At 41.0% G+C, this 14,103-nt stretch overlaps 1 protein-coding gene across 1 annotated transcript in view; it reads right to left on the minus strand.

Moving 5' to 3' along the window:
• Ube3d (ubiquitin protein ligase E3D) overlaps positions 1–14,103 on the minus strand; it is a 138,418-nt gene that overhangs the window by 85,425 nt on the left and 38,890 nt on the right. Inside the window, exon 8 of the mRNA XM_057767748.1 lies at positions 13,106–13,269. Within this exon, the coding sequence (XP_057623731.1) occupies positions 13,106–13,269 (164 nt within the window). The remainder of the gene's footprint in view (positions 1–13,105; positions 13,270–14,103) is intronic.

Genomic DNA, 14,103 nt, shown 5'->3' on the forward strand with positions numbered 1-14,103 from the left:
CTTAACTTGAACCCAGAGACACTTCTATTCAGAAAATCCCACTGTGTCTGAATAACTTTCCAAAGGTAACTTGTCAGCCTCGCATATAATAAACTGTCAGCTGTGCTTCCCAAGTGCTCTGCAGCCTTATTGCTCTAGAAACAACCACTGTGATAAAATTAGCAAGGTTAAGTCACTCTGCCAGCAAAGGTATCATTCTTTCATGTGGCTAAAAGGAGAAAAATTATGGAAATAGCAGATTCCAAAGAAACAAGAGTTTAAAAAAAAAATGAACACCCCGCATGCTCTAAAATAACTTTCTATGCATTTATTCTTATGTAATTGCCAGAGGTATAAGGAAAAGTTTATTAGAAATGGGCCACTCTAAGTATTGTATAGATCTGCTAATGAAGACCTTACCCATGTAAGAACACTCACATCCCAAAGTACCAACTTCCATACGAATCCCTTGAAGAAATACCACAAACTTATTATAGCTGTTGTATGGAAAAGAAAATAGTCACATGATTATAGACTCTTAACAAATAATGTATGACCTGCACAAAGTATCTCAGAACTGCGGTAATCCATTCTAATTGGAGGCAGAGTCCATGAAAGACATAGAAGGAAACATCTGTAGTAGACCTCAAATGCTAATTTAAGGAGACAAAGACTTGAGGTGGGTAAAAGGACAGCTTTCTTGGTGGGAGGACAAAGATGGGCTGCAGATGTAGTCTGGATGAGAGTTTCGACAGGCTTGAGAGATACAGATAAGTTCCATGTAGAGCACAATGAAACAAAAATGTCATCATGAAGCCCTCTATTTCACATCATCAGTATAAACTAATTTTCAGTATATATACTTAAGGCCAACCAGAGAGCTCAGTGTGTTAAGGCACTTGCTGTCAAGCTGTACCATCAGAGTTCAAATCCCCAAGACCCACGCGGTAGAAGGAGAGAATCAACTCCCTCAAATCATTCTCCAACCTCTATAGATCATGACATGTGCACACCTATACACTAAATAAACTAACTAAATAAATAAAATGCACACATGCATATACATATATGGTTTTAAGAGTGGCAAATACACGATATGGCTGGTTTAACTGTGAGGAGAAAGAGCACGTGTGAAGAAAACTACACAGGTAGCCTAGACAGGACATACAACTCATTCAACGGAGCAAAGTGGGAAACAATTAAAGGCTACCTTGAGGTTTTGAGCCCAGGTAATGAAGAGAATTTAAGAAACCATTGATAGAGATACAAAGAAAAAGAAACATATATGACTGGAAGTGTTAATGAGTTTCCTCTACCTTGGGCACACAGAATGAGAGTCAGGGATGAGCAGAACAGACAACAAGATGGGAATACAAGCAAAGAACTTAGCCAAAGGAAGGGCTTCAGTGTGAGCGCTAATGGTTTTACTCAGCAAGTGTGTGTGTGTGTGTGTATGTGTGTGTGTATTTTATGCATACTTGTGAGTGTGTGTGTACATGTGTGCATGTAGGCACACATACCTGTGCATGTGCCATGTATGAGGCTAGAGGTTGATGTTGGTGGAGTCTTTTCTCTACCACGCTCCACCCTCTGTTTTTGTTTTTGTTTTTTGTTTTTTTTTTTGACATGGTCTCTAACTGAAACAAGGCTCACTGATTTGGCTTACACTGGTTGGTCAATGAGCTTCTAACTCCAATCCCTCAGAACTGGGGTTACAGGCATGCATCATTGCACCCCACTTTTTATCTGGGTGGCTTCTGGGGGATCTGAATTCATGTCTTCATGCTTTCATAGCAGGCACTTGTATGACTACGCCAGCTCCCCAGTCCAGGAATTAGTTTCTTTCCTGAGAACAAAAGTTAGCAAAGACTCTAGATAGGAAGGACACTTCTGGGCTCTACGAAAAAGTATAAATTGCGGGTAAAAAGAAAGACTTGAAAAGAAGAAAGGGAAGCAGTCAGAAGCCAGAATGCAGAGGCTAGCACCTCCCACAAGAAATGTGACCAGGACTGAACTCTAAGGACTGAGAGCAGTGATTGTGCTCAATATTTATCCACTGGTCTCAGAACCAGGCAGTTTCAGTAAGGCAAGGATGACACATAAGGAGACTGACTACACAGATTTTGAACAAAACACATTGAAAAAGCTTTTGACTCTAATTTTAATTATAACAAGTCTAAAATTTAAAACTTCTGTGTGTCAAAAAATACAAAGTTTAAAAGTGAGTTGCAGGGTATAAAGAGCTAACATTCAGAACCAGATAAAGGGTTGACACCTACAGTCCACTAATACTTTCTCCCATACACAGACACCAGCATAAGTAAGCAAAGGAATAGAAACGGGATGTTCACAGAAGGGACTCGAAGGTCTAGTACACATAAACAAAGATGCTCAGAGAAAGAACAACCTTACAAAATGCAATTCTATCAGAGTGGCTATGATTAGTGAGCTTGCTAATACGGCCCACTGGAACAGGTGCAGGGATGAAAGCATGAAGGAGAGCAGTCCCTAGAAGAACAGGACAACTTGTCATTGGAACTATCACCACGTCCAGTCTCCCACCAATAGGACCCAGGGTTCTTCAATGACTAATTCTAGACTCTGGAGTATATTGTGATATCACCGATAAAAAGATCTTCAAAATAACAAGTATGAGACACATCGAAAGGACATGTAAGCCAGCCTAGAACAATGGCCAAAGGTGGAACCATTTGAGTGACAAAAATAAGTGAAGGAGAATAAGATTAATAGGATAATATCATATTATCATTCTAAAAAAGAGTAGATGACATAACACAAAAGTGCATGAGTCTTAACTTCACTGGAGATTTGGTGAAACCCAAATGCTGTGTGGGACTGGTGAATTGCAATGCACCAATACTACGGCACTGGTGTTGAGAAAGGTGCCATGGTAACCGAAGCTGAGACTACAAGGGAAATGGAAGTAGGGTGAGGGGTTTACAGAGCCAACTGTAGTCTGCAACTCTTCCGTAAATCCAAAGCACTTCACATAAAAAGATTATGTTAAAATTTATTACAACAATATGCCCCAAGAGTAGCCGCTCCACTTCTTTCAAACTACTTTATTAGATGGGTTTTTGCCTCTATGTATGTCTGTGTACCATATGCATGCCTAGTGCCCATGGAGGCCAGGAGAGGGCATCAGAGCCCCTAGAGCTAGAGTTATATAAGGTTGTGAGCCACCATCTGGGTGCTAGGAATTGAACTCAGTACTGTAGAAAAGCAGACAGTGCTCTAAAACATTGAGCCATCTCTCCAGCCCCTCCATTCACTTTAGAGAAAGCCTTACAGACATGAACAGAGGTATACACAAGGATTTTTTTTACTTAACAATAGTTAATATCCAAGAAAAATTTAAATATCTAAATCACAAAATATCTAAATTATGAAATATTATATAGGAGTTTTGAAAAATACATTTACATGTATTGAGAATACATAATGCTGTGTAGAAAAACAAACTGCAAAAGAATATTATAGTATAGTTGGCTAAAGAGAAAGCTCAGTTGGTCAAGTGCTGGTACACAAGTCTGAGGACCTGAGTTCAGATCCCCGACACCCATGTACATAGTCAGATGAGGTGCAACACATTTTCAGTCCCAGAACTGGAAGTGAGGGAGGAGGAGAGACAGACTTGCTGGTCAGCCACCTAGGCAATTGCTGAGCTCCAGGTTCAGTGTGAGACCTTATCTAAAAACAGTAAAAGTCTTAGTTATGGTTCCTATTGCTATAATGAAACACCATTACCCAAAAGGAAGTTAGAGAGGAAAAGGTTTATTCGGTTTACACTTCCACAGCACCGCTCATCACTGAAAGAAGTCAGGACAGAAACTTAAACAAGGAAGAATCCTGGAGACAGAAGCTAATGCAGAAGCCATGGAGGAATGTTGCTTACTAACTCGTTCCCCGGGGCTTGCTCAGTCTGCTTTCTTTCTTTTTTTTTTTTTTTTTGTTTTATTATTATTATTTTTCCATTCAAATATTTATACTTACTTCCCTCCTCCCAATCCCCTCCGGCTCCCCCACACCCCCTCCTACCTCTCCTTCCCTGCTTGAGAGAGGGCAGGGAACCCTGCCCTGTGGGAAGTCCAAGGCCCTCCCCCCTACATCCAGGCCTATGGAACTGTGCATTCATATAGGCTAGGGTCCCCCAAAGCCAGAACATGCCGTAAAAACAAGTCCCAGTGCCTTTATCAATGGCTTCTCAGTCTGCTTTCTGAAATTATTCACAATGGGCTTGGCCCTCCCACATCAATAACTAATAAGAAAATGCCTTAGAGTCAAATCTTATGGAGGCATTTTCTGAATTAGGTTCCCTCCTTTCAGAGACCTATAGTCTGTGTGTCAAGTTGACATAAAACTATCAACACACACGAGATAGAGAGCAATTGGGAAGACACCTGACAGCATTTACTGCACTCCCCACACAGACAGACACATAGACACACACACTCCCCACACAGACAGACACACAGACACATAGACACACATCTACTGCACTCCGCACACAGACAGACATATAGACACACACACACACACACTAAAAGAATATTATGCCATACAGTCTTAATGTTGACAGAAAAAGGACTAGAAAATATAAACTACTTCCACATTCACTTCTGAGGCATACATTAACGTGAGTATATTCAGCTGTCAGGGGACCACACAACCTATTCACTGGAGTTACTCACATAGAGGGACAGCAGTGACGATGGAAATGGATCTGTTCCTATGACCTTGGCATTATTCCTCAAGAAGGTTGCCTGAGGATCTAGAGATGACTGGTTGGATTGTAGCAGGGAGACAATGGTTCTCCAACACATCAGGTAGCTGAGGCTAAGACAGCTACAGAGCACAGCCCTCAGAGGCAGTGACACAGACAGAGGCTTAGGGCCTGAAGCTCCACCTTAGTCTCTGAAAGAGGCACATGCTTCCACAGGGAACATTAGAGTATCAACCAGGAATAATAAGGGGAATGTCAAAAATGAAATGCCCAACTTATTTGAGTTTCAACAGATGTACCTGCACTTGGTGGGTTCTTGTAGCGGTCTGAATGAAAAAAAACAAATTTCCAAATGCTATTGACAATAGAAGCCATGGTGCTACTTTTCGACCTAATGGCCAAGAAGAAATCCTTACCAGCCAGGGACATTCCATGTTTCTCATGACAAAGTCAAAGAGAAACTTTGGACCCTATGGATTCTGCACCCTTTTCTTTACAGCCATTGCAACACCAGTGGCAAGCTCATCTCTTTACCAAACAGAATTTCAAAACTCAGAAAATGGAGACAAAATGTAACTGAAAACACACATTTGAGCAACTGTGAAAATTCCATTAAGGGACTGGAATGTGGTGTATTTTCAAAAGAGATCACTTCCCATCAACAATCTGTGGTGTTTTCAAAGATAATAATTGAGAAACTGCAGACATCTAATTAGAAGCCTTCTCCTAAGCCCCAGCTAAGTTTCAGTAAGTGATCAGAAGCAGTAATCCCTTTCCAACTCCTAACACTCATTAGTAACACCAGACCCCGCCATGAGACAACAGAACTTTAAGCCCAACAAACCCGACACTCTGCTCTCTGCATTGTCCCTGGTGGGTAGGAAGCCGTCAAGGAATGATGTCACACACACACTGCCCTTCCCCCTTTTCACAGACTATGACTGTACTTTTCCCACAATGTGCCTTTTCTAAGAAAGCGAGAATCTCTAGAGGCAACACCCACTTCTATTATATGCCATGGTCTTATTTCTAGTCTGCTCCTTAGTGATTTCAAATTAGTCACGGACCATGTGGAATTCCAAGTAAACAAGCTGTAGGTTAGGCTACTGTACATTCACAGTCAAAAGGGGGATTTTCCTAATCACAAATGAAATAGGTGACGAATGTGTTTGATGATAAGAAATTGCCTCCACATGGGAAAGAGTGGGTGAAAATTCATGAACAGCAGACAAATGTATGGACGTGATTCTAAGGAAGTCCTTGTGTTTTCTAGTAGATGCAGGACCCACTTCACCGAACTGCTAATTTCCATTCAATGGTTTCCTGTTCTAAGAAATGAAGACACTGGACTTCCAAAAAAAAAAAAAATCTGCATTTGTTATGACTGCATTCTGATCTGAAATATCAGATATAAACCTATGACCCAGAACTTTGTGCTACGGGTGTAACACATTCCCCATACAAACCTGCACTGGACATAAAACAACACGTGGCACATTTGGGGGAGAAAAGAGAATGCTGACATCAACCTTCTAAATCAGTAAAGGAGCTTTTCTCAAATCAAATACACATTTAGAGCCCATTTTTATATCTCCTAAAATTTCATGGTGAGAAGATGTGGCATAAGGAAGAATTACTTGGTTTGAAGCCCTAATCTTGGCTGGCAATGACAAACTGAACTTATTTCTGGCCCCCAGTTTCCTCCTATGTGAAATGTAAGAGGTAGCTGTTCACACCTGAAGTCTGAGTCTGCCCTGCTCTACAAAGTCAATGTCTCCTACAATGTACCAGCAATGCCATCTTACGGTTTCTGCATGAGAGCGGAAGGAGATCTATAGACGGTCTGATGGAGCACTCTCTAGGTCTCACTGCTTCTACAGCATCATATTCACACAGCATTCAAATTAGCTAGTGCTGAGTGGCTTATGGGGTTATAGAACTATTGAATAATAGGCCTCTGGGTATCCTGCTGAATATAAAATTGTCATAAATTAACATTGTTTGCTCTATCTTTCTTATCAGTCAAAAGAATGCATCCCTCTAAACTTAGCCCAAAACACAGCATATCTCCACCATATTTGAGTCAATGCTGGCCTTCACCATCTCAGTTCACAGAAGAAAAACAAGCAGAGCTGGGTGTGGTTTCACTCACAAAACACTACCAGCACAGGCATCAACATGAAGGTAAAACAGACAAATGGGAATTGGTCAAATTTAAGCATTTTTGTTCATCAAAAGACACAATAAACAGAATGAACAGGCTTCTAAAAAGTGAGAGGAACAAAAGCCATAAGTCACATACCTAAGTCTAGACTAATAACCAGGACATACAGAGTACAGCTTCAACTCAACCAAAATACCCAACAACCCAGAGAAAAACTAGAACAGGTACTTCTCTGAAGATGGCACAGAAATGACCAAAGCATATGACTTGATGCTCAATGTCACTATGCTGGTTAGGGTTTGTCAACTCAACACAAACTAGAGTCACCTGAGAAGGCAAAAATGCCCCCGCCAGACTGGCCTGTGAGTACGAATGTGGAGCATTTTCTTGATTAGTGATTGATGTGAGAGGGACCAGCTCACTGTGGGTAGTGCCAAATCTGGTCTTGGGTTGTGTAAAAAGGCAGGCTGAGCAAGCCATTGGGAGTAAGCCGCTAAGCAGCATCCCTCCATGGTCTCTGCTTCAGTTCCTGCCTCTAGGTTCATGCCTTCGGCTTCCCTGGATGACAGATTATTATCCATAAGATGATATGAATCCTTTCTTCCCTGGGTTGCTTTTGGTCATGGTTTTATCAGAACAGCAACAGTGAGACTTGAACCATCGTTGATCATCAGACAATGATGCTCATCAAGACTGCAATGAGATCTCTCCTCATATCCTTTAGGCTGACTTCTTTCAAAGCAGCCCCCACTCCTTAAAGCCACACTCACACCCAAATGAAATTAGACAAATAAAAAAGGCCAAATAGGGGTGGGGAGTGGGAGGGACTAGGGAAGAGGGCATGGTGAATCTGTAAACTGCTGGACTCCTCTGAGAAGCAGTATGGGAACCACTAAAAAAAAGAACAGCCAAAGTCCCTGCAATCCCACTTCTGGGCAAGTTACTATGAGAACCATTTTCCTTACACAAAAGGAGTATAATAACAACAAAAATTTGGTTATGGTTCACCATGTACTCTGTGAAACAAAGTTAGCCTGTGATGTTACAAAGATTTTGGTCCATGTCATAGTAGAACTGAGTTTGTTTGCTGATCTAAATACAATTTCAGGAAACCTGGGCTATCACATGCAAAAAGAGAAGGTAAAAGTAACCTGATTTCAAGAGACATTTATTTCCAAGACATTTCTCATCTTTGGCATATTAATATTTGAGATCAGAAAATTTGTCATAGCTGGTTCTCTTCGTTATCACAGGACGTTTAAGAGAATTCTTAACAATTTACTAGATGCTATAACCTTCCTAGCTGTAACAAGTGAATACGCCTCCAGACACTGCCAAATGTCCACTGTGGGTAAAGTTATCCCTGTCTAGTGAATATGAAGCTGTGGGTAGTTTAAGAAAGTGGTAGGATCAAACTATAGAAGTTATGCCCAAGGTTAAAAAGTTAATATATAGAATCTAAGCTCTGAAATACAAATTAAATACCGTCAGACTTAAAATATATTATTCTGCCAGTACAAAACATGGGCCAGTAGGAACAAAAAATAAAACAAAACAAATAAACAAAAAAATTGGTGCTCACCCACATATGAAAATGCTGGTTGAAGCAAGGGAGGCATGAAAAGAAAATTCTTCAAAATGGTGAGTGATGTTGCTAGAAAGAACGAACATTCTAAAAATATTACATGCCAGCTTTTTTTTTTCTTTTTGTGAGTGCTCAAGGAAATAAAACCATAGTTACATTTGCTGTTTTCCTCTTTTAGACTACCATCTGGCCATCCACACTCTCACTACAAAAAAACCTCTAGCCCACGGGACTAAAATAGTTAATGTACCACCCATGTGTCAAGAATATGCCAACGCATCTACAGTTTGCTCAGTTATGCCCCCCAAAGGAAGGCTCGAAAGCGCTTAGAAGACAAAAAAAGCAAACCACTCAGAGCACGCTACCCAACTCACAAGATTCCCGTCCACCTTCAGGGTCGAAAAGGAGGAAGAAAAGCGTAATAAACATTACTTCCTACAACAGACAAGGTTGTAATCAGAGTCATTTATTAGACATGAACTGTCTCCCTAGTTAGAACTGTCCCCTTAGTTATCCAAAAGCACCGTTTTTCTTTTCTAATCAAACAGAGCAAAACACATCTGACTCTAGTCAGCAAATTTCCATGCTGCAAATATTTGTTAAGAATGACTAAACTGGGGCTCGGGAGTGGCTCAGTGGGCAAAGTGTCTACTGCACAAGGGTGCAGACCTGAGCTCAGATCCCCATCCAGAAAAAAACGGACATGGTAGCATTCAGCTACAATCTTAGTGCCTGATGAGAGAAGGGGTCAGGAGACTACCAGAAGCTCGCTGGCCAGATGGCCTAGCATATGCAGTGGCAACACAACCAGAGACCCCACCTCAGAACAAGGGTATGGTGCGGTGAGGACATCCAAGGCAACCCTCTGACTTCCACACATGGGCCACGGCATGCACTCTCACACGCATACATACAAAGATTAAAACAAAAAAAAAATGTATAACAGCTCAAGTTTACTAAATTCTTGTAATGTTCCATAAGAGTTTAAAGATCTCTCATATAGTGAATATGCAATTTATCAATGTAACTGAATCATTTTTAATATTCAAAAGTTATTGAAAGAAAAATGGGTTGGGTGTGGTGGTGCCTACTCTAACTTCAGTATTCAGAAGGTATAAGCAAGAATGTGAGCTCCAAGTCAGCCTTGGTTATGGGAGACCCTGTCCAAAACACAAACGAAAACAGTAAGGTGTATATATGGCATCTTTACTGGCCTATCCTTCCTAATTCTTTCTCTCTGTTTTATGAAGGCGAGCTATGGTACCAAGAATCTACAGTCACCAGCTGAGGAACTGCAATTACCAAACAAAGGAATACCCTATCTCACTGTACAAAGACACTGTTTTGAATTCTTTCCCAAGCAAAGTGGGCAGGACCGAGGTAGTCCTGACTACCAGAGTACCCATCCTAGCACAGAAATGCTAGTCAAGCCCTCAAGCAAATGGGAAGAAAAAAGTCACGAGAAAGAGGCACTAAACTCAAACTCTCTTCAAGAAGAAGAAGAAGAAGAAGAAGAAGAAGAAGAAGAAGAAGAAGAAGAAGAAGAAGAAGAAGAAGAAGAAGAAGAAGAAGAAGAGGAGGAGAAGGAAGAGGAGGAGGAGGAGGAGGAAGAGGAGGAGGAGGAGGAGGAGGAGGAGGAAGAAGAAGAAGAAGAAGAAGAAGAAGAAGAAGAAGAAGAAGAAGAAGAAGAAGAAGAAGAAGAGCTAATATAGAAAGAAAAGGTGTGTAGAGAAAACAGGAAGTTTTACGAATAATTATTAGTCTCAAGAGGGTATCACATGCTCAGGAAGAGGCATGACACACAAAATTCTGTGTACAATTGCCCATTCCAATATACCTATATGCAATCTTAGACAACCAAAGAGAAGATCTTAATGAGTTTTCAGGGTTGTTGAGATATACCAGTGAGTAAGGGTACTTGCCGAGCTGGAGGACCTGCGTTCAATCCCCAGGACATGGAGGGAGAGAACTGACTCCCATAGGTTGTCCCCTGGTCTCCACTCACATGTTGTGGCATGTGTACGCACACATAAACTAAACTTTTTTAAAACAATGTTTAATTTTTTCCCCCAGAGAGACAGAGCAGGTGTAAGATACGGTTAGACAATAAAGGACCGCGTAAAGGACAAATGTGGAAAAACACCTAGAATTGTAACTTATCGAGCCTGTGATTTCTCATACCCATGTCCCTAATACTGAGAAGCTGAGACAGAAAGACCATCAAGAATTGAAGGCCAGTCTGGACTATACTGTGAGTCCCAGGTCAGTCCAGGTATCTGACTGTGATCCTGTCTCAAAGAATGAAAGCAGAAAAAAAGCACCTAGCCCTGAGAAGAAGAAGAAGAAGAAGAAGAAGAAGAAGAAGAAGAAGAAGAAGAAGAAGAAGAAGAAGAAGAAGAAGAAGAAGAAGAAGAAGAAGAAGAAGATTAACTTTTAGAAAATAAAAATAAAAGGGATTTTTAATAAGTGACTACATAAATCTAAACATATACTGGTACATACACACGTCAACAGAGAACATAGACAAGGAGCAGCCTAAAAGCTGACCATATATTAGCCACCCCAGAGTCTCAATGCATAAAATACAGAAGCACATTCTTGTTCTTGAACATGTCTGAATAATATATAAGGACAAACAACTGAATCTTTACTGTTTATATAGCATCATGTGGGCAAAATTGAAATGTCAGTCCTGATAAAACTAGGGATATGGGCAAAAAAGGGAACTCCAGGTCCCAGTACAAGTTTACAGTGTCAAAAAATGATTTGAGATTATCCATCAAAAGTTCTTAATGTACATACTTCTCAAGTCAACAGCTACACCTCTTCAGACCCCTCTTATTAAAACAAAGTACACATAATCAGCAAATGACTATGTGACAGTATTTAATTCTACATTAATTATAACAGCAAAAAGCAACACAAACATCCATGCATGAAAAAAAAATGGTTAAACTATTTACCATTTATCTGTTTTATACACTACCATACAGTAACATTGAAGAGCCTCCAATGAAAGGGTTTTATTTCTGCTAAGTGTGAAAGACATATGCATATCACTCAAATCATGTCCACGCAAAATGAATACAGATGAGAACGGATTACATAACCCACTTTACTCACGGAGAGGAACATGACTTTCATGGTTTACACACACTCAATTTTCAGTTTATTTCTACCTTTTTTAAAAAATAGAACTAATTTTATTTTTTAGTTTTTTTATAGAAAAATTTTTTTATTTTTCCATTCAAAAATTTACACTTCCTCCCCTCCTCCCATTCCTCTCTCACTCCCCTACTCACCCTCCTCTCTCCCCCTCCCTCCTTAAGAGAGGGCAGGGTACCCTGCCCTGTGGGAAGTCCAAGGCCCTCAGCCCTCCATCCAGACTTAGGAAGGTGAGCATCCAAATAGACTAGGATCCCAAAAAGCCAGTACATGCAGTAGAAACAGGTCCCAGTGGCCTTGTCCCACTATCACAATGATGATTTTCTCAAATATCACCATAGAATCTTTGTCCGGCGACGGATGGAGATAGAGATAGAGACCCTCATCAGAGCACTGGACTGAGCTCCCAAGGTCCAGATGAAGAGCAGAAGGAGGGAGAAGATGAGCAATGAAGTCAGGACCATGAGGGGTTGGTCCACCCACTGTGACAGTGGGGCTGATCTAATGGGAGTTCACCAAATCCAGCTGGACCAGAACTAAACGAGCATGTGATCAAACCGGGCTCTCTGAATGTGGCTGCCAATGGGGGCAGACTGAGAAGCCATTGATAATGGCACTGGACCTGTTTCTAGAACTAATTTTAAAAAATCTTATTTACTACCCAGAAAAAACACTGGGATCTTTCTGTTCTAATCACACATTTCATCAGCCTCATCTGAGAGCAGAGAATAAGTATAAACTTCCAACTGCCCAACTAAAATATTTGATGTCTCCTCTTTTTGGACTGTTGTTCACCAGACAGGACCTACCGTGTCGCTTCCTCACTCCCTCCGAGTTTCCATTTGCCACCACGTTTAGAAGAACCTCCTGCTTCTCAGTACAGAGCTGCAACCTCCTAAGTACCACTTACCTCATCCGCTTCCACTTCTCTACTTTCATCCGCTACATCCTAGAATTCTGATCTTTAAATCTGGGGTCAAGGTAGCACCTATTTCACAAAGCCATTTTCGCCTTAAGTGAGCTGGATGCTCAGGTGGGCTCAGAAGTGCACAGGGCACACAGAAGTCATAGAAATCCTTTAATGTTTTTGTTGTTTTATTTCTTGTCTGCTTCCACATGCTACAAAGCAAACCCAGAGGTGGGGACTGCTCACTCACCGCTGTACCCTGAAAGCCCACAAACAGCTTTAGGCAATGCTGAGCTAAGGAAGCCTGCCTTAGCATAGTAGTCATCTGTACAGACAACTGAGATTATAATAAAAGGGCTAACTACGTTCAGGAAAAGAAAGGTCTCTGCACATTGGTAGGAATTATCTGTAATAACTCTGTCTACTTGCAAAGTGTACTATTTAGCCGTGAGACTCCCAGCAGAAACAAGGAGCATTTAACTTATTGGTTTCTTAGTGCCAACATGGTGATCACAGCTAAAATGCAATGTGGAACAGGAACAAAACAAAAGCACAACTTACTCTTCATTTCTGCTTCGGATGCAGGGCTGGTAGAGGACTTTGATGGCGTTCCAGGCAGAGCGAGAGTCAGCTTCTGATGTATTTTCCAACAGTGGGAACTTCCTGACACACCTGGAACTTCTCAGAGGTTCAATCACCAAACTGTCTGAGTTTAAAATCCAGAGCTAAAGTGTGGGAAGAGAAGTCCACAGAGGAAAATATTGCTACTTTATCTATATTGTATATTGCCATTACAGAAACCCACAAAAAGTAACAGAAAAACATAATTACATATACAGTAGGTTAGACGTTATTTTATTGTTGCTACATTTTGTTTGTTTGTTGTTTGTTTTTATATAAACAGTAGAGCATTTGGGAGAGCAGCCATAAGCTTTTAAAAAACTGATTAGGAGCCAGGCAGTGGTGGCGCACGCCTTTAATCCCAGCACTCAGGAGGCAGAGGCAGGCGGATCTCTGTGAGTTCATGGCCAGCCTGGTCTATAGAGTGAGTCCCACAACATCTAGGGCTATGCAGAAAAACCCTGTCTCAAAAAACCAAACTAAAACAACAACAAAAAAAACTTGATTAGGAAAAACCATTAACTATATAAATGACAATGCTATAATTAATCCCAGACATCAGTGAGGGGTCCAACAATGTAAGAGACTACAGGCAAAGAATAGCAAGAGAATGCAGGCATGAGAAGAACAATAAGAATGTCTAGTAACTAGCAGGACGGTAGGTAAATTTATGTGTTTGCACTACACTTAAGAGACAGAGCAAAGCACTAAGAGCAGTAGAACTTCCTGGGCAAGGCAAAGCATGTCATACAAGGGCAAATCTCTACTGAAGGGGCAACTGTGAGCCATTGGCATTCCATAGTTGGCAGCTATGAATGGGTGCACCAGCCTGGTCAATAGGATGTGTGGGGCACAAGAATGTCCACTAGAAGAGATAAATTAATACAACTTTTATGTATGGTGATAGTTATCTGATCTTAAAATACACATTTTCTAAT

This window comes from Chionomys nivalis, chromosome 4, assembly GCF_950005125.1.
Source record: "Chionomys nivalis chromosome 4, mChiNiv1.1, whole genome shotgun sequence".
In the NCBI taxonomy this organism is placed as follows: domain Eukaryota; kingdom Metazoa; phylum Chordata; class Mammalia; order Rodentia; family Cricetidae; genus Chionomys; species Chionomys nivalis.